General features: G+C 62.0%; 1 protein-coding gene across 5 annotated transcripts in view; it reads left to right on the top strand.

Annotated features, from left to right (window-relative positions):
- The window catches only part of NR1I3 (nuclear receptor subfamily 1 group I member 3), a 29,508-nt gene extending 11,593 nt beyond the window's left edge, over positions 1-17,915 (top strand). For 3 of the 5 annotated variants that reach the window (XM_073322533.1, XM_073322535.2, XM_073322534.2), the window contains 7 exons: positions 2,672-2,802; positions 4,539-4,720; positions 7,746-7,981; positions 9,412-9,557; positions 10,321-10,437; positions 10,781-10,886; positions 15,833-17,915. In XM_073322533.1, coding sequence (XP_073178634.1) covers positions 2,672-2,802; positions 4,539-4,720; positions 7,746-7,981; positions 9,412-9,557; positions 10,321-10,437; positions 10,781-10,886; positions 15,833-15,962 — 1,048 coding nt within the window. In that variant the 3' untranslated portion in view covers positions 15,963-17,915. Of the gene's footprint in view, positions 1-2,671; positions 2,803-4,538; positions 4,721-7,745; positions 7,982-9,411; positions 9,558-10,320; positions 10,438-10,780; positions 10,887-14,941; positions 15,144-15,832 lie in introns of all 5 variants that reach the window. The other 2 variants (XR_012156069.1, XR_012156068.2) reach the window with 2 other exon arrangements.
- The last annotated feature ends 516 nt before the right edge of the window (positions 17,916-18,431 follow it).

Genomic DNA, 18,431 nt, shown 5'->3' with positions numbered 1-18,431 from the left:
GCTGTATCCAGTTTATGAATGGTTGCTGTATCTTTGTGACCTGGGATTGGAGCAGCTCCATGGGAGAGGGTTACCACAGCTCTGCCAGGACCTAAAAACAGCAACAGGGGGAGGTGATTCCTACAGCCCTGGTGATTGTAAACAGCTCTGGAGAGGTACCACCCTGGGGTGGTTTGCAGAGACTGCTTTAGGGCAGGGCAGTCACAGAGGACAAAGGAAGAGGGTGCGTTACAAAGGCTGAGTTTGAACAGATTCAGGTCTGAACCTTGCTGAAAGGTTGGAAAGGCGGCGGGGCCGGGCCTGTCTGGTTAGTGCATGTGCACAGCTTTCTCACCGTTACCCTTCCTCTGGGATGCTTTTGTCCTTCAAATACATGTGCTCTGCTGGGGAAGGGCTGGGGGGTCCCTGGTAACAGCCCAGGCACTGTCTTTGGCGAGAAGGCGTGATGCAGGTGCTGGCCTTGCTGGGAATGTCATAGTGTAACGCAGGGGGCTGTGCAGCCTTAAAGTGCTGCTCAGGAGGGAGCGAGACGTGGGTCTTGGCCCAAGTGAGGTGATGGCTGGGAGCTGGAAGCCTCAAGAAGGGGCTCTCAAGAGACCACAGAGCGGGAATACAGGTGCAGTTACCCTCAGCTGTGAGGGGGTGTAGTGTACAAGGTGTATGTGTAAACTGGTGTTTCTCTAAGGGATGTGTATGTTGTGGATGTGTATGGGTGTGTGTGTGTGTTGATGTGCACATTTGGGGTGTGCACTGGGATGTTTATGTGGGTGTGTCTGTGCGGGGGGTATATGAGTGTGTATTGGGATGTGTCTGTATATTGGGGTGTGCAGGAGTGTGTTATGCACTGGCGTGTGTATATCAGGAGTGCACATTGGGATATATATCTGGGTGTGTACCCAGGTATGCGTATGCATTGGGATGGGCATGTGTGCATAGCATGTCTGTGCGTTGGGGGAGGGTGCGGTATGTGTTTGTGTGCACACAGGCAATGCCCTGGCTCAGTGTCTGTTGTGTCCAGCCCTCATGGCAGCTGCCCTGTGGCTGTGTTGTCCTGTGGCTCACAGCCGGCCATGTGCTCGTCTCCACGAGCCTTTGCTGCTGCTGACCCCAGGTTTATCTCAGCTGATGCCCAGGCAAGTACAGCCGTGCCAGTGACGCAGGGTGCTGCTGGGACACTCTGCTGGGCATGACTGTCCAGGCCTGTCCCTCCCTGCAGGGCTCAGCTGGCACTGGCTCAGCTTGGATCCCAGGCCCTTGTCCACTTGCCCAGCCCCCCAGATTCACCCAGGTCAGCTCTGGCTCCAGCCAGGCTGCGTTTCGGCAGCACTCAGCAAGGTCCCTGCTCTAGGCCACTGTGCAGATTCCGGTCATGTAATGGGATGTGCTGACTGAACTGGGCCTCACCGGCTGCCTCCTGCAGCTGCCAGCCTGAGACACGTGCCAGCCCAAGCCACATGCCAGCCCTGATGGGCAGCAGCATCCCTGCATGGCTAACCAGGGTAACTACCCACTGCACAGTACTGCCGGCGACCTGACACCCATACAGCACTCCCTACTGTGCCTCCACCCCGATCCCTGCGGCCCAGTGCCCCCTAGTGCCAGTCTGGGGCACTGAGGTCATCGCTGGCTGTGCAGGGCGAGTGCCCCTTCTGCTCCCCCACCCTGCTCCCTGCAGCACCGTGCCCCAGTGCCACGCTGAGCCACATGCACCACTTCCTGCGGCATGCTGCATGTTCCTTTGAGGTCTCCCATCCCCCTGCCCCAGAGTGACTCTGTTTCATTGTGAGGCTTATTCTCAGGGAAAGGTGTTGAGGTTTCAGGACTTTGGGGCAGCTTTAATGCTTGTGGCTTCTCCTCCACTCAGGGAAGAAACAGTTCTAGACTCCCTGGTTGATCCAAATGGGCTTGTTCCAGGCATTGCAACTGACTACTGCGGGCAGGGCCCAAAGCCTCTTCCCCATGGCTTCTTGCAGCACCATTTACCATTCTGTGTGTGTGTGCACACACGGTGGCATAGCCATCTGTCTGTTTGTGTGTGCTGGAATAACCATCTGTGTGTGTGAGAGCAAGCATAGGAAGTGTGGGCCTACCCATCTGCATAGGGAGCAGATCTCGGGGGAGCAGAGAGCTGGCACACCCCAACGTGTTGGCATGTTACATGTCTGTGTTGCTCAATACCTGTGCCAGCACCCCCCGCCCCCCTGCCCAGACACACAGACATGGCGACCCTGCGTCAGGGAAAGCGTAGCTGGGACGGTTTGATGGAGAGGAAGCTAGGAGCCGGCTCCCCCAGCTCTATCCCACAAAGCAGTGCCTTGCAGCTGGAAATGACCCAGAAGCCCCTGCTCCTAGCAAGGATGCTGCACGTTGGTTTGGGCATCCGAGTGCCTGGATGGGAGGGGAGCAGGAGCAGCAGGCTGTGCTGTGCCCGGCAGGGATGCAGTGCTGCATGGAGCAGGCTGGGGATGAAGCCAGCAGAAGGCTGGGAGGGGATGGCGGGTCGCTGAGGAGTGCCGGGGCTGCCTGCCTGAGTTGCTCTGAGCCTTGCAGTGCCAGGTCCAACGGGATGCCCACTTGGGGTTCTCACTGTGAGGGGCAGGGAGGGCTCCCTGACCCTCTCCCAGGGCAGGGGGAGTCTCTCCTGTCCCCCAAGCCCTCCCCTCTTTTACAGGCGGTCCATCAGCAAGGGCGTCTGCTTCACCTGCCCCTTCACCCACAACTGCACCATCACCAAAGCCAAGCGCCGGCAGTGCCAAGCCTGCCGCCTCCAGAAGTGCCTGGCCGTTGGCATGAGGAAGGACAGTAAGTCAGGGCTCGGCTCCCTGCCCTCCTGCAGCTGGTGTCTGGCCCTGGGGAGGTTGGCAGGGGAGGTGCAAGGGCCACTTTCCCCAGGACATTGGCACTCAGGGAGTATCTGTGCTGCAGCCTTGTCAGCCTGGGGGTGCTCCCCTCTGGGCTCAGGCACCTTCCGTTAACGAATGCCCCGGTGGGGGGATGCCAGGCTAGAGGAGTGCAGGGCTGATGCTGTGTGGGAATCCCAGCACAGCACAGCCATGCGGGGGGTTGGCTAGCAGGGTGCTGGGCTGGTGCCATGCGGGGGGTCCTGGCTCGCAAGGCGATGGGCTGGTGCCATGCGATATGTTCCAGGTCACTGTTGCCTAGTACTCACCCCTTGTTGCCCCCCAGCAACACCCCTGCTGGTGACAGCAGAGCCACCCAGCCACTCTCTGCTGCATCTGCTCTGTCCCCATCCCCATCGAGCAGCTGGCAGGGAGGGAGAAGAGGATCAAGCCATCAGCAGTGTCGGGGCACGCAGGGGCCTTGGAGCGTCACCCAGAGGAGTAGCCCCTGCAACACTGGGTGCTGGGCAGATAACTCGCTGGGGGGACTGGGCAGATAGGTTGTTGGGGGGCTGTGGGGATAGCTCACGGGGAGGCTAGGTCCTGAATGCATAGTTGGCTGGGCAGACAGTTCGCTGGGGGGGCTGGGGGATCTGCTTGGATAGCTCGCTGGGTGCTGCGTGGATAGCTCTCTGGGGGGGGGCTGGGTGCTGCATGGATCACTCACTACGGGGGCTGCATGGATAGCTCACTTGGGGGACTAGGGGTTGTGTGGATAGCTCACTGGGCTGCTTTGTGCTTCCCCTGTGGAGCAGCCAAGGTCTCTGATTTGCAGCATGTATCTGCTATCTGACTCCAGTACTGGCTCTGGAGAGTCTGCCTGCCCGGCCCCGAGTCCCCCCATCCTCTGCCGGTGCAGCCCAAGCTCAGAGAAGGGTGGCTAGTGCCCCTGATGCGTTAAAAGCAACCCTGTCTGGCAGGGGCTGCATTGGCCCCCTGGAGAACTGTCCCATAACACTGGGGGTGAGGGGGAGGCTCTCCTGGTGGAAGTGACTCTCCTGTCTTTACTACCATTACTGCTGAGCGTCCAGCTAACACACGCTGCCATGTCCCTGGCAAATGCCAGGAGCACCCAGGCTTATAGGGCCACGAGGCCATACTCCTTCCTCCAGGACTCACAGCACTCCATCATGCTGCCGTGGAGCAGGCAGACTCGCCCAAGGGCACTGGTGAGCCCCCTTGAGAGCTGGAACCCAGGAGTCTGGAATCCCAGGCACCTGCTCTGCCCACTAGACCCCTCTCCGTCCCACAGCCAGGAAGAGAACCCTTGCAGCCTAGTTTCAGCCTCCCTTTTTACCCACTAGACTCCTGTCCTTTTCTGGCTGGGGTTTCTTCCTAGCTCTAGGATGAACCCAGGAGTCCTGACTCAGCCCTGCTCCTCCACCACTCTCCCCAGCCCAGAGCTGGGATTAGAATGCAGGAGCCCTGGCTCCCAGTCCCTACTCTCCCACTAGGCCCCGCTCCCTCCAGCTGGTTTGCCAGGAGGGCCATGGAACCCATGGCTGGGGCAGCACCATGCTGAGCTCCCCAGGCTCTCGGGCAGGGCTGAGGGAGAGGAAGCTGGGAGGCATCTGTCAGCGTGGGCCTGGGGAGTTGTTGCTGGGGCAAGCCCCTCACCCCTGCCCCATGGCCTGGCAGTGATCATGTCAGAGGAGGCTCTGCAGATGCGCCGGGTCCTGCGGAAGCAGAAGCAGCAGGAGCAGGAGCTGGCGGGGGAGCCAGCAGAGCTGACAGAGGAGCAGGAGCAGCTCATCAGCATCCTCATCGAGGCCCACAAGAAGCACTTTGACTCCGGCTTCTCCCAGTTCATGCATTGCCGGGTAAGAGCCCCAGCCCCCCTGTAGCACCAGGGCAGCCACACCCCCGCTGGAACCAGCCCCCCCATACACCAACCCAGCTCCCCCCGCAAGCAATGCGGCAGCCACTGCCTCGAAAGCCACCCCCCCGCAAGAACCAGCCCCCCATACACCAACCCAGCTCCCCCCGCAAGCAATGGGGCAGCCACTGCCCGGAGAGCCACCCCCTCATGGGAACCAGCCCCCCCATACACCAACCCAGCTCCCCCCGCAAGCAATGGGGCAGCCACTGCCCGGAGAGCCACCCCCTCATGGGAACCAGCCCCCCATACACCAACCCAGCTCCCCCCGCAAGCAATGGGGCAGCCACTGCCCAGAGAGCCACCCCCCCATGGGAACCAGCCCCCCATACACCAACCCAGCTCCCCCCGCAAGCAATGGGGCAGCCACTGCCCCGAAAGCCACCCCCTCATGGGAACCAGCCCCCCATACACCAACCCAGCTCCCCCCGCAAGCAATGGGGCAGCCACTGCCCGGAGAGCCACCCCCCCATGGGAACCAGCCCCCCATACACCAACCCAGCTCCCCCCGCAAGCAATGGGGCAGCCACTGCCCGGAGAGCCACCCCCTCATGGGAACCAGCCCCCCATACACCAACCCAGCTCCCCCCGCAAGCAATGGGGCAGCCACTGCCCCGAAAGCCACCCCCTCATGGGAACCAGCCCCCCATACACCAACCCAGCTCCCCCCGCAAGCAATGGGGCAGCCACTGCCCAGAGAGCCACCCCCCCATGGGAACCAGCCCCCCATACACCAACCCAGCTCCCCCCGCAAGCAATGGGGCAGCCACTGCCCCGAAAGCCACCCCCTCATGGGAACCAGCCCCCCATACACCAACCCAGCTCCCCCCGCAAGCAATGGGGCAGCCACTGCCCGGAGAGCCACCCCCCCATGGGAACCAGCCCCCCATACACCAACCCAGCTCCCCCCGCAAGCAATGGGGCAGCCACTGCCCGGAGAGCCACCCCCTCATGGGAACCAGCCCCCCATACACCAACCCAGCTCCCCCCGCAAGCAATGGGGCAGCCACTGCCCCGAAAGCCACCCCCTCATGGGAACCAGCCCCCCATACACCAACCCAGCTCCCCCCGCAAGCAATGGGGCAGCCACTGCCCCGAAAGCCACCCCCGGCGGGAACCAGCCCCGGGCACACTGATCCAGCTCGACCGCGGTCTCGGCCCGGCCAGCAGGGCCTGGGGCGGCGGGGGCTGCTCAGAGCCTTCCCCCTTCGCTGGGGCTGGAAGCAAAACAGCTGCTGCGGCAGCCTCACGCCCCACGGTTGAGCCCAGCTGCCATTGGCTACCTGAGTCACATGCTGGGATTCCTGCTCCCTGATTGGATCGGGCTGGTTACTGGGCCACGTGCTGGCACGGGGCAACTTTCACATCTGCCAGGGTTGGAGTCTGTTTTCCCCCCAGGGTGTCCTCCTGCCCCCCTTCCCCACACCTCTGCACCCCCTCCCTCCTGCCCCCATCCCCCTCCCACCCCCCCTCCTGCCCCCCACCCCTCGGTCCCCCCAACCCCCACTCCCCTGCCCTCCCTCCCTCCCTCCCTCCTACCCCCAGGTCCCTCCTGCCCCCACCTCTGTCACCCCCCACCCCCACCCCTTGTCATGGAGTCCCTGGGCGATGCTCTGGAACTGCTCCCTACGAAGCCAGGCAGGACTCTGGGGAAGTCTCCTCTCTGGGAGCAGACTGTCTGCAGGACACACAGCTCACACAGCTTCCACCTTCCTGGGTCTGACCTTGGAGCGTTCAGCATCCTCTGCCCCTCCGTGCGCTTCCCCCAGCACGTCCGCCCAGGCAGGCTCCTGGGGAAGCCAGAGGGTCCTGCACCCCAACTTCGCAGTCAGACGTGACTCTCAGCCAGCCAGTAAAACAGATTAAACGACAGGAACATGGTCTAACACAGAGCTTGTAGGTGCAGAGATCAGGACCCCTCAGCCAGGTCCATTTTGGGGGGCAGTGAGCCAGACAACCACGTCTGCACTTCACTCCATGTCCCAGCCAGCCTCAAACTGCAACTCTCTCCAGCCCCCCCTCCTCTGGGCTTTGTCCCTTTCCCGGGCCAGGAGGTCCTTAGGGCTCTGCAATGATCATACACCCTTATCCCACCACCTAGGTACTTAAGAACTGCCTAGGGGAAACTGAGGCACCCCCACACTATTCAGAGGAAACATTAAGAACAGTTCCGCTTCGTCACATCCCTCTGCCCCACCCCTCCCTCCTGCCCCTCACCCCCATCCCTCTGTCCCCTCTGCCCCTCCCAGCCGCCTCTCCCTCCAGCCCCACCCCCACCCCTCTGCTCTTTCTGCCCCTCCCAGCCGCCTCTCCCTCCACTCTGCCCCCTGCCTCCCACCCCCACCTCTCCCTCCAGCCCCACCCCCCCTTCCTCCTGCCCCTCCCAGCTGCCTCTCTATCCCCTCTGTCCCCCCTCCCTCCTGCCTCTCACCCCCACCTCTTCCTCCCTCCTGTCCACATCCCCTCCCCCATCCTAGCCAGGGGTGGGCTCAGGCTGCCCTGGGCAGAGCCCACCTGCAATTCCTGTGGGAAGGGGCATTCAGGGAAGGTGAACAGAGACACCACCTGGGCTGATCCCAGCAGAGCTCCCGAGCCGGCCAGAGCAGCCACGCGTCTGCACCCTCCTCACTCAGGCCCAACTGCAGCTGCAGCGTCTGTACTTGCGGATCCTGTGCATGAAGTTCTGACCCCCAGGTCCCAGCTTCTCCCCGAGATTGGCCTCGGCAGAGGACCCGCAGCCACGGTGTGGAAGCGGCGCTGGGGTTCGTAAACCATGGCGTCTGCAGGGCTGCACCCCACCGGGCCATGGGAAATTGGAGCAGGTGCACCCAGCAGTCCAAGGCTCAGCTGTATCACAGGGCAATGCACCAGGGGGCTCGCCACACCCCAGAGTCAGCCGCCTCTCCACAGGGCCAGTTCCACTGACAGCAGCAGCACTAAGGCGCTGACTGGGGCTTCTGTCTCCCCAGCCCCCGGTGCGATTGTACATCCACAGCCTGAGCCCTCAGAGCACCCAGGAGCCCAGGGTTCCCCAGGTCCTGCAGGGGGTCTTCCAGCCTGAGGAGGGCGGCCCCCTGGCCCCCTTGCAGAGCCTGCCGGAGGACATGCTGCCTGACAGCTTCTCCATGCTGCCCCACTTCGCCGACCTCAGTACCGTCCTCATCCAGCAAGCGATTAAATTCGCCAAGGAGATCCCAGCCTTCAGGTCAGCACGGCTGGGCTCCCGCACCCCGAGGAGCGGGGAGGGGGGCAGCTGGGGGCAGACGGCTCAAACTGCCTGGCTGGAGGGGGAGTGGGAAACAGGAACTGAGACCCTGAGAGTCTGACAGGCCCAGCTCAGCACGGCTAGCATCTGCTTTACCCCGCTCCTACCCCCTGCATCTCCCTCAGCCCCGCCCTGCCGCATCCCTGCTCCCCAGCCCCACCCTGCTGCCTCCCTAATCCCCCCCTGCACCCTTCAGCCCCGCCCCGCCGCATCCCTGCTCCCCCACCCCCCTTGGCCACACCCTGCTGACTCCCTGTTCCCCCCACCACAATGCCCCCTGCACCCCTCCCTGCCACATCCCTGCTCCCCCACTGCCCCTCAGCCCCACCCTGCCACATTCCTGTTCCTTCCACCCCGACCCCTGCCCTGCTGCATCCCAACTCCCCGCCTCGCAACCCCCTCAGCCCTGCCCTGCCACGCCACATTCCTGGGTCCCCTGCCCCCCACTGCTCTGCACCTTATTCACCCAGGCCATGTCCCTGGGCCCCCTCCCACCTGCTCCCCCTCAGCCCCACCCTGCCGCATCCCTAATCCCCCCCTGCACCCTTCAGCCCTACCCTGCAACATCCCTGCTCCCCCATCCCCCTCAGCCCTACCCTGCTGCATCCCTACTCCGCATCCTCACCCCTTCAGACCTGCCCTGCCGAATCTGTTTCCCCCACCCCAACGCCCTGCCACATCCCTACTCCCCCCTGCACCCCTCCCTGCCACATCCCTGCTCCCCCACTGCACCTCAGCCCCACCCTGCCACATTCCTGTTCCTCCCACCCCGAGCCCTGCCCTGCTGCATCCCAACTCCCCGCCCCACAACCCACTCAGCCCACTCTGCTGCATCCCTGGTCCCACCCCCGAGCCCTGCCCTACCTCATCCCTGAGGTCCCCAGTCCCTGCTACCCCACCCCCTTAACCTCCCCCCCCCAGGCCTGCTTCATTCTTGGGCCATTCCCCACTCCCCTATTGCCCTGTATCCCACTCAGCCCTGCCCTACTACATCCCTGGGACCCGCAAATCCTGCTCCCCCATCTCCCTGCTCAGCCAAGTCCCCAGGCTCCCCGACCCCGCTCCACCAGTCCCCTCAGCCCTGCCCTGCCACTTTCCTGGGTCCCCCACCCCCTGCGCCCCACGGCTCTGCACCTTATTCACCCAGGCATGTCCCTGGGCCCCCTCCCACCTGCTCCCCCTCAGCCCTACATTTCCACATGCCTGGGCCCCCATCCCCTGCTGCCCCAGTGTACCCCCACCCTCCTGAACCTCCTCAGCTCAGCCCCCACAGGGTCCCTACCCCCCGCCCTCAGCGCCTATGGCCCTGGGCTGCTCTGTGCAGCTGCTCCCGGCCTGCTCTCATGCTCTCTCTCACTCTCTCTGGGAAGGAGTTTGCGGATTGATGACCAGATCTCACTTCTCAAAGGCGCCACTTTGGAGATCTGCCAGATCCAGTTCAACACGGTCTTCAACGAGGAGACCAAGGCCTGGGAGTGCGGCCAGCACTGCTACACCATCCAAGACGGTGCCCTGGGTGAGTCCCTCTGGCGCAAGGGGCAGGGGCTGGGCTGGCCCAACTCCCCCGGGTTCTCTCTGCTTCTAGCTCCCTGCCAGTGGGCCCCAGTGTCCCCCACAGGGGCTCCCACGGCCTGGGCTAGGGGAGCCCTGGAAGGGAATGTGGGCTGCCCTGCCTAGAATTCCCTGACAAGAACCGTGGTTCCCCCTGCACCCCACCACAGCACTGTGCCCTGCCCTATGAGGGACTCACCCCCGGGCTGGCAGGAGGGGCTGGAATAGTGACTGACACAGCTACAACCCTGCACCTCATGCCGCACAGTGCCAAGCAGCGAGTGGCTGAGCACTGACACTGTGGAAATGCTGCACGTGCTGCCCCCGAGGGACTCGCTGCCGCAGGGCATACGGGACACAGGATCGCTGCCCGCTGTGACATGGGTGAGATCAGGTGGGCCGAGGACATTTCCCAGGGCAGGGCCAGGCTAGGTGCCCTGGGGCCCAGCTCCCGGGCAGGGGTGGCAGAGCCGCGGCCTGCTTCTCTCTGCGCTTCCAGGGCTGGAAGGCTGCAGTCCCCAAGGAGCAGGCCCTTCCCCACCCTGTCCTGTCCTGCAGTGCAGTGCACCTCTCCTAGCCACCCCCCAGCTCTGCACAGGCCCTGGCTCCAAACAGCCCAACTTCCCCGGGCTGTGGCATGCTGGCAGCTGAGCTCGGAGCCCCGGCCCCACTGGGGAGCCCTGGGCCAGCTAGCGCAGCTCCCCAATCACCCCCATCTCTGTCTCCAGCCGGGTTCCAGCAGATCTACCTGGAGCCGCTGCTCAAGTTCCACATTAGCCTGAAGAAGCTGAGGCTGCACGAGGCTGAGTATGTCCTGCTGCTGGCCATCGTCCTGTTCTCGCCTGGTAAGCCCCACTCCCGGCCCCCAGGATGAGCCCCGAGCCCCCCCAACCATGGGCCCTGAGCCGCCTCCCACCCTGCACCACCCCAATGGGCATGGTACTGGACAGTGTGATGGTACATGAGGGCATATCCGTGGCCCCATCATTTGACCGGTGGAACTCACTGTGCCCTGTGAGCAGGGGGTGGGCACTGAGCCCCCGGGGCTTGCTCTGTCTGCACAACAGGATAACTCCCGCCCCTGTGCTTCCTGCATTGAGCCCTCCACATACACGCAGGTGCCCCCGACCCCAGGGTACATGGCCCCTGCTCTGCCTGCACGCTCATGCCAGGGCTGCCTTCTCCCAGACCACCCTGGCATCACCCAGCGCCACACCATCGACCAGCTGCAGGAGAAGATGGCCCTCACACTGAAGAGCTACATTGACCGATGGCATCCGCTGCCAGAAGGCAGGTGAGCAAGGGACTTCCTGTCCCAGGTCCACAGACTTAGTGCCACATGCTGGCTTTTTACCAGTCCTTGACAGTGCCAGTCAGTGTGCCAGACCCCCCAGGGGCCCCGATTTTCCACAAGGGCAGGCCCATGTGGCCTCTCCGCCTCCGAGACTGAGCCCTGGGCCCCCTGCTCCACCCTGTGAGCTCTGCTCAGCCAGTCCAGCGTAGCCAGGCTCCTGGGCAGAGACTTGTTCCCTCTTCCTCAAGGACCTGGGCACCTCAGCAACACAAAGAGCCGCTTCCAGCCAGAGCAGGTTTATTGATGCCCTGGAGCATGGAACGGGGAGGCCTTAGGTAGCCCAGAGCAGCAAAGGGGAAGAGACGAGCCACCCGTCCAACACCAGGCTCTGCTCCCTGTGCCTGTGTGTGACCCTGGCCCAGTTCTTCTTCCCAGCCACCTCCTGCTGTCTCCCCCATTGTCTTCCTGCTGAGTTCACGCCTCCACTGCCCGCTGGGACCCCCACACTGAAAATGGCAGGTGTGGAGCCTTTAGTCCTTGGGGTTTCCATTGTCTCTCCAGGCTCCCAGCCAGCCCTTAATTATCCATCTGTGTCACCCCAGGCAGCTTCCTCATGGCTCCTGCTCTTTACACTCAGGGCAGAACAACACAATGCCTGGGCACTGAGGCACATAGCGGAATTATAAAAATATTACCAAAATTCCCACATTCTTCCCCTCCTGGCCCCACACGGGCAGGTGAGTGAGGGTCCCCCACTAGCTTGAATAGCAAAGCTGGGGCAGGAGGAAGCTCCTGGCAGGAACAGGGCCCAAGACACTGAGCAGCCCAGCAGGGGACGCTCACTACCATGGCCCAGCCTGCGTGGCCTCACAGAAAAGGGCAGGGAGAGCCCTTCCTGGAGCTCAGGTGTGTACCCGGCCTATCTCTGAGGTGTCTGGGCCTGTTACTTATGGGTGGGCTTTATCCTCACCCAGCCCCGGGAGAGATCTTCCCCCTGTAGGGCTGGGGACTGAGAGATTGGAGGGCAGATGAAGGGTGTCAGGCCCTGACGCAGGGTCACGTGGCTGAGTTGGGAATTGAACCCAGCTGTCCTGGGGCCCAGCCACGTGCCCCACTGGTGGGGTGGGATCAAGTGAGCGCTGTGTGTCCTGGGCCTAGCGGGTGCAGCAAGCAGCCCAGGGAAGGAGGCCAGAGGCAAAGGCCATCAGATGGGGACTGGTGGGGGGACGCAGCTGTTCGGGGCCTCTGCCCATTGCCTGGACGTCCAGGCTTTCCCAGGAGCTGGGGGAAGCTGGCTCCTGCAGGGGTCACACTGACATGTGCGGGAGGAGGGAGCTGAGCACTGGCCCATGGGAGCCCTGATGGGGGCTCCAGGGTGTGGCGAGGCCAAGGGCCAAGGGCTAGGGACTGATTGCCACTGTGCCATCGGCACCATGTTCCCCAGGGACCCTGGCCCCGGCAGTGACACCCACCCATTCAGCGGGCTGGGAGGCAACAGGCAGCCAGAGATGGCTGGGGCCAGGGCAGAGGGTCCCACTGTGCCCTCTGGGACTAGGGAGCAGAGCTGAGCACTCGGGAGATCCAGGCAGAGAGGATTGTAGGAACCGTCCCTGTGAGGTGGCTGGGTTCACAGCACCGCCGATGGCTCCAGTCTCCCCAAGTGCCTGCACCCCCAGGGGTCCAGCCTCATTACCTTTCCCTCTTGGGGGGGATCCCCCACGTCCTCAACCCCAGCCCAAGCCCTGGGTCCCAGCAGGCCCCACTGGGGACGGCCCTGCTGCCACTCCCCTCTGGGACTGTGACCAGGGCTCACTATGACCACCAGAGCTTCCTTAGCAGAACCGAGCAGAGAAATGGACCCTAAACCATGGAACAGTCTGTGTGGGCCTGTGTTGCATGGAGAGCTGGGGCAGGTGTAGCATGTCTCCCCTCCCCGAGTCTGGGGGAGCAGGGTCAGGCCTGGCTTGTCTCCACCGCCCTGAGTCTAGGGGAGCTGGGGCAGGCCTGGCTTGTGCCCCCACCTCCCGCCCTGAGTCTGGGGGAGCTGGGGCAGGCCCAGCTTGTCCCCCGACCCCAAGGCTGTGGGAGCTTGTTCCTATGCAGTCCCTCACAAGGTCCTGTCTCTGTGCTCTGAGCCACTCCAAAGCGCTGGGGTTGGTTCTCGTGTCCAGCTCTGGAGTTCTCTCCCGGGAGTCAGCCCCCCCAGTTGCTCCCCCAGGACAGGGAGAACTTTGACCCCCCTGTGATCGCTCACATGACCGCACGCATGGACACTGCGCACCGATGCAGCCACATACATCCATGCCCAGCACCCAGAAATCACACACACACAAATCGCACAGCTACTTATACTTGCACTCATGCCTTAACACAACTGTAGACACACGCATCACAGCCATTTAAGTGTACGTCTCCCATGGCCATCTGTGTGCACCTGCTCACATGACATCCTGCAGCACACATACTTGTGTAACCCTTCTGCTAGGTGGAGCCAGCAGCAACCAGGGCCAGGTTCAACATCTAGGGGTTCGTTTTCAACAATATAACACAGAACCAGTTCGAGGCCCCACCCAGTGACCTGGGGAAATTACATACCACCCCTGGGCTCCTCTGAGAGGCAATACTTCCCCTCTCCAAGCACAGAGTCTGTGTGTAGAAAAGAAACTTTTAATGAGAGGAGGGAAGTCACCCAGCATTAGTTAGGGAAAATGCCACAAGCAGGATTCATAACCATAAAACTTTGAGCAGGACACCAGCGTGCGTGGGGCAGACCCTTCCGCCTCATGTTCTTGAGTTCTACAATCAAACGTTCCTATACTGTGCCCCCCTCTGCTCCCTCACCACACCCCACTCACAGCGATTGTCCTTGGTCAGTGAGGACCCAGGGTTCAGAGGTGCAGCTTGCTGCTCTGCCATCTGAGCACTTGTGCGGGCCAGCTGCCCCGCCAGCCGTTCGTTCCTCTCCACCTAGCCCCACCAGATAACTGGTTGCCACTTTCGCTGGCTGCTCCTGCCAGCCACCCACCTTCTGCTGCCATCTGCCTCTCTGCTGTGACCTCTGTGGGTCAGTCTCTTGGTAATTCTTGTTAGCCCTCAGCAGGCTGGGCAGAAACACTGCCCCACCACAAGGGATTTCAGCTCTTCTTGGGTACCTACAATAACAAAAGGCTCTGAATGAAGCCTATTGAGCTTTGTTTTGAATCATAGAATCATAGAATAACAGAGTTGGAAGGGACCTCTGGAGGCCATCTAGTCCAACCTCCTGCCCAGAGCAGGACGAATCCCAACTAAATCATCCCAGCTAGGGCTTTGTCAAGCCTGACTTTAAAAACTTCTAAGGAAGGGGATTCCACCACCTCCCTAGGTAACGCATTCCAGTGTTTCACCACCCTCCTAGTGAAAGAGTTTTTCCTAATATCCAACCTAAACCTCCCCCACTGCAACTTGAGACCATTACTCCTTGTCCTGTCATCTGCTATCACTGAGAATAGTCTAGATCCATCCTCTTTGGATCCACCTTTCAGGTAGTTGAAAGCAGCTATCAAATCCCCCCTCATTCTTCTCTTCCGTAGACTAAACAATCCCAGTTCCCTCAGCCTCTCCTCATAACTCATGTGTTCCAGTCCCCTAATAATTTTTGTTGCCCTTCGCTGGACTCTCTCCAATTTCTCCACATCCTTCTTGTAGTGTGGGGCCCAAAACTGGACATAGTACTCCAGATGAGGCCTCACCAATGTCGAATAGAGGGGAATGATCACATCCCTCGATCTGCTGGCAATGCCCCTACTTATACACCCCAAAATGCCATTGGCCTTCTTGGCAACAAGGGCACACTGTTGACTCATATCCAGCTTCTCATCCACTGTCACCCCTAGGTCCTTCTCTGCAGAACTGCTGCCTAGCCATTCGGTCCCTAGTCTGTAGCGGTATATTGGATTCTTCCATCCTAAGTGCAGGACAGTGGGGAGAACCAGGTTAAACCAGACCAAGAGCCCTTAGGAAGAGGCCACATCTCCTGACTGGAACACTTATCTCTACCCCTCTGACTTTCACAGGGCTCTGGCCTTCCAGCCCTGGCTTAGCGAGTTGCTTTCAGCTGAGGGTGACCCCCTCAATTGGGGCAAGTTCAGTACAGTTCTGCTCCCCTTTAGTCATACAATGAAGATAACATTTCACTAGGTGATTTGTAACCCAACACCAGCCAAGCTGATCACTTGGAGCTACACAACTGTCTGCTGGCTACCTCGGGCAGAGTAGGTATGTTCACGGAAATACAGTTTGCTCCTGAAGTCCCTCCCCCTCCCCCACTAGCTGTCAGGGGAGAGCTCATTCAGACCCTGCTCACACTTGTATGCACAAGGCCTTATCACTAATATGCAGCCCTCTCCAGCACCCCCTCTGCCCCAGCCAGCCAGAGGTTGGTTTGCCTTTGGGCAGCTGGAAGCGAAAGGGCCTTTGTCGCGGGTGGGGGCGGTACAACACTGGGGTCACTCTCCCTAGCCAGGGAAGGGGTGGGCTCAGCCTGGGAGCCCCTCTCCCCAGTGGGACCCAGCCACCTCCTACCCAAGGGGCAGCTGCTTAGCCCAAAGGTTTTCAGTCTAGCCCCCCCGCCCCTGTGTGTTCCAGCCACATGCACCTCCTGTGAAACAGCCAGTTGGGGCTGGGGGGATGGGAGTTGGGACAGGACTCCCGGGCTCTAGTTCCAGCTGTGGAGGGGAGTGGGGTCAAGTGGGTTCATAGCCAAGGGGCTGGGACTCAGGACTCCTGGGTTCTGTCCCTGACCCTGTGCATAGATAGGTCCCTTCCCCCTCATGTGCTTCAGTTTCCCCTGTCTCTTACCCAGACTGTGTGGAATAGAGTCCTGGCAGGGGGGACGGGGCTGTTCGCCATGGTGCAGAGTGACCACTGGGGCAGGCAGGGCTGACACTTGGCTCCCTCTGCCCCAGGCTCCTCTATGCAAAGCTGCTCTTGCTGCTGACCGAGCTGCGGACGCTCAAGGTGGAGAACACACGGCAGATCCTGCACATCCAGGACCTGACCATCATGACACCGCTGCTCTCCGAGATCATCAGCTAGAGCCCAGGGACAGGACCTGCTGGCCAGCCCCCCTGGCTGGGGCCAGGATCCCACTGGACCGGGGTCCCTCTCGCTGAGGCCAGAACCTCACTGGACCAGGGCCCCTCTCGCTGGGGCCAGGACTCCACTGGACAGGGTCTGCCTCACTGGGGCCAGGACCCCACTGGACCGGGCCCACCCCGCTACTTTCCAGGCCCATCTGCTGCCCCCCAGTAGCTCAGGGACTCCTCGACTGAGCCCCGCAGCCAGACCCTGCTGCCCAAACTTGTTGATCCTCTCCCCTCCGCTCAGTGAATCCGACCTGCTCTCAGCTCCGGGAGCCTGGGTCGGCTGTGGCTCTGAGGAATCAAAACTGACCCCTCGGCTCAGCTGCGCCCCTGCCTGGCCAGTACCGCTTGTACAGAGCAGCCCAGGGACACGGCTGAAACAGGCCAGAACCAGCCTGCATCTGGACCAGACCCGAGCCTGACGCTTGAGCCCAGGCAGGCCCAGATGCTAGATGCTGCAGCTGGGCAGGGGTGGGACTGGGCATGTGGCCATTTGGCTGGACCTGCAGCTTTGGGGGCTCTCGCCTGTCTGCCCAGTGTCACCTCGAGCCAGTGTCTGCACCAGAGCCTAGCCAGGCCCAGCGCTGGGAGCAGGAGTGCTGCTCATGGCAGACAGTAAGACACCAGGGCAGGAAGGGGAGTCCTACCCACAAGTGTGGCAGGCCCTGTGACTCCCCATGGCCTGCTCTGGGCCCAGCAGGCACGGTGGGGCTGCCCACTGCAGCTCACATGCCTGGAGGAGGGCCCTGCCCAGTATGTGCCAGCACCTGCAGCCAGCCTGGCAAGAGAGCCTGGCACGAGGCCTGCATCCCTCAGCCCTCCCCTCCATACAGTGCACCCCCAACCCTGACCCCTGCCTGCCGCGCCATTCCAGAACCTGTGTCTCGGCACTGCCCCACCCCACAGGGAATGAGCCCCCTGCCCCATACAGAGCCTGTCCCGCTCCATACAGGGCCTGGCCCTCAGCCCTGCCCCATCCCACAGGGAATGAGCCCCTCAACTCTGATCCCCCACCCCAGTGTGGGGCCTGCCCCTCAGCTCTGCCCCACCCCAGCACAGGGGCTGCCCCTGTATGGGGCCTGCCCCTTGGTCCTGCCACACCTTCCCACCCCAGCATAGGACATACCCCCCTCAGTCCTACCCACCCCAGTTCACGGCCTGCCCCTTGACCCTGCCCCACCCTAGCACAGGATCAGCGCCCTCCAAGCCCGCTGGCCTGCACAGGATTGACCATTTTAAACAGGGAAACTGAGGCACCGAGCAGTGCTGTGACTTGAGCCTCTGGCTATTCGTTTCTCAGCCTGGCGCTCCCAAGCGCCATGGCTCTAGCTGCCATGAGCCCAAAAGTGCAGCCAGTGAAGCCGAGAGGGGCCCAGCTGGGGGCCAAGGAGATCAGCTGCCCTTGTAGGGTGCGCATGGTCTTATTGACTGGGTCCCTCCTGCCCCGTGGCCCTGGACATGGGGAGGGTGTTTGGTTGAGGGCTGTCGCTGGAGTTGTGAGTCCTCAGTATAGGCCAGTGCCCAGAAGCCCTGGGGTCAGTGGGCAAAGGACCCAGGTGTCCTACCTGTCCTGGGTGCGGCCGTTTACTCCAGCGAAACACTCCCAGTGTAGAGCGGGGGGGGGTGTCGGGCACCAGCTTTACCCAGGCCCCAATAACCCCCCCTTCACCATGCAGGGTGATGTGTCACCCCCTGCCCTAAGCACTTTTCCCTCCATCAGCCATGGGCCTGGCCCACACCTGGGACATCGCCCATGGCCACCCTACAGCTCCAGGTCATGCCACCATGCCAGCTCCATGGCTGTGTTTGGGGGCTCATGAGGGGCTGGGCTGCTGGCAGCGTGGGCAGGGATGTGGCACTGTGACTCCTGGGGGCATAGCTTGGGGGGGGACACATGACAGGCTGGGCTGCTGGGGAGGGTAGGGGTAGGGCCATGGTGCCTGGGACATGTCTGGCACTAGCATACTTTAGGGGCCAAATTAAAGCCTCATTTATTTATTCACTCTCCTTGTGCCTCTAACGGGGGGCAGCCCCCCCACCCAGCTCCCAGAGCCCACCTACACCTGAGAGCTATTCCTCTGGGACAGTGACTTGGTGCAAGCCAGGCACCTGCTTGGGGGGCACAGGTGGGGGAGGCATTGAAAACATAGTCTACTCCTGGCACCCCTCATTCACCCCACTCTCTGGCAGGCCCCCCACGCAGTGCAGGGCCATTCTCCCCATTGTACACAGGGAGAAACTGAGGCACGGGGATGGGACCTGCCCCAGGGCACCCACAGAAACAGTGGGAGGTGAACCCAGGAGCCCTGGCTCCCTGGCTCAGCATTCAATTGGTCTGTTAGTGTCACTCAGTCTCCCCCAACACCCTCTCCCAGTCAAATGGCCCGCTCAGGTAGCTGGGAGACCCTGCCCCCTCCCCAAT

The sequence above is a fragment of the Lepidochelys kempii genome, chromosome 24 (assembly GCF_965140285.1).
Source record: "Lepidochelys kempii isolate rLepKem1 chromosome 24, rLepKem1.hap1, whole genome shotgun sequence".
Classification (NCBI taxonomy): domain Eukaryota; kingdom Metazoa; phylum Chordata; order Testudines; family Cheloniidae; genus Lepidochelys; species Lepidochelys kempii.
Note: the sequence above shows the minus strand (reverse complement) of the source record. Positions and strands in the feature narration are given on the sequence as shown.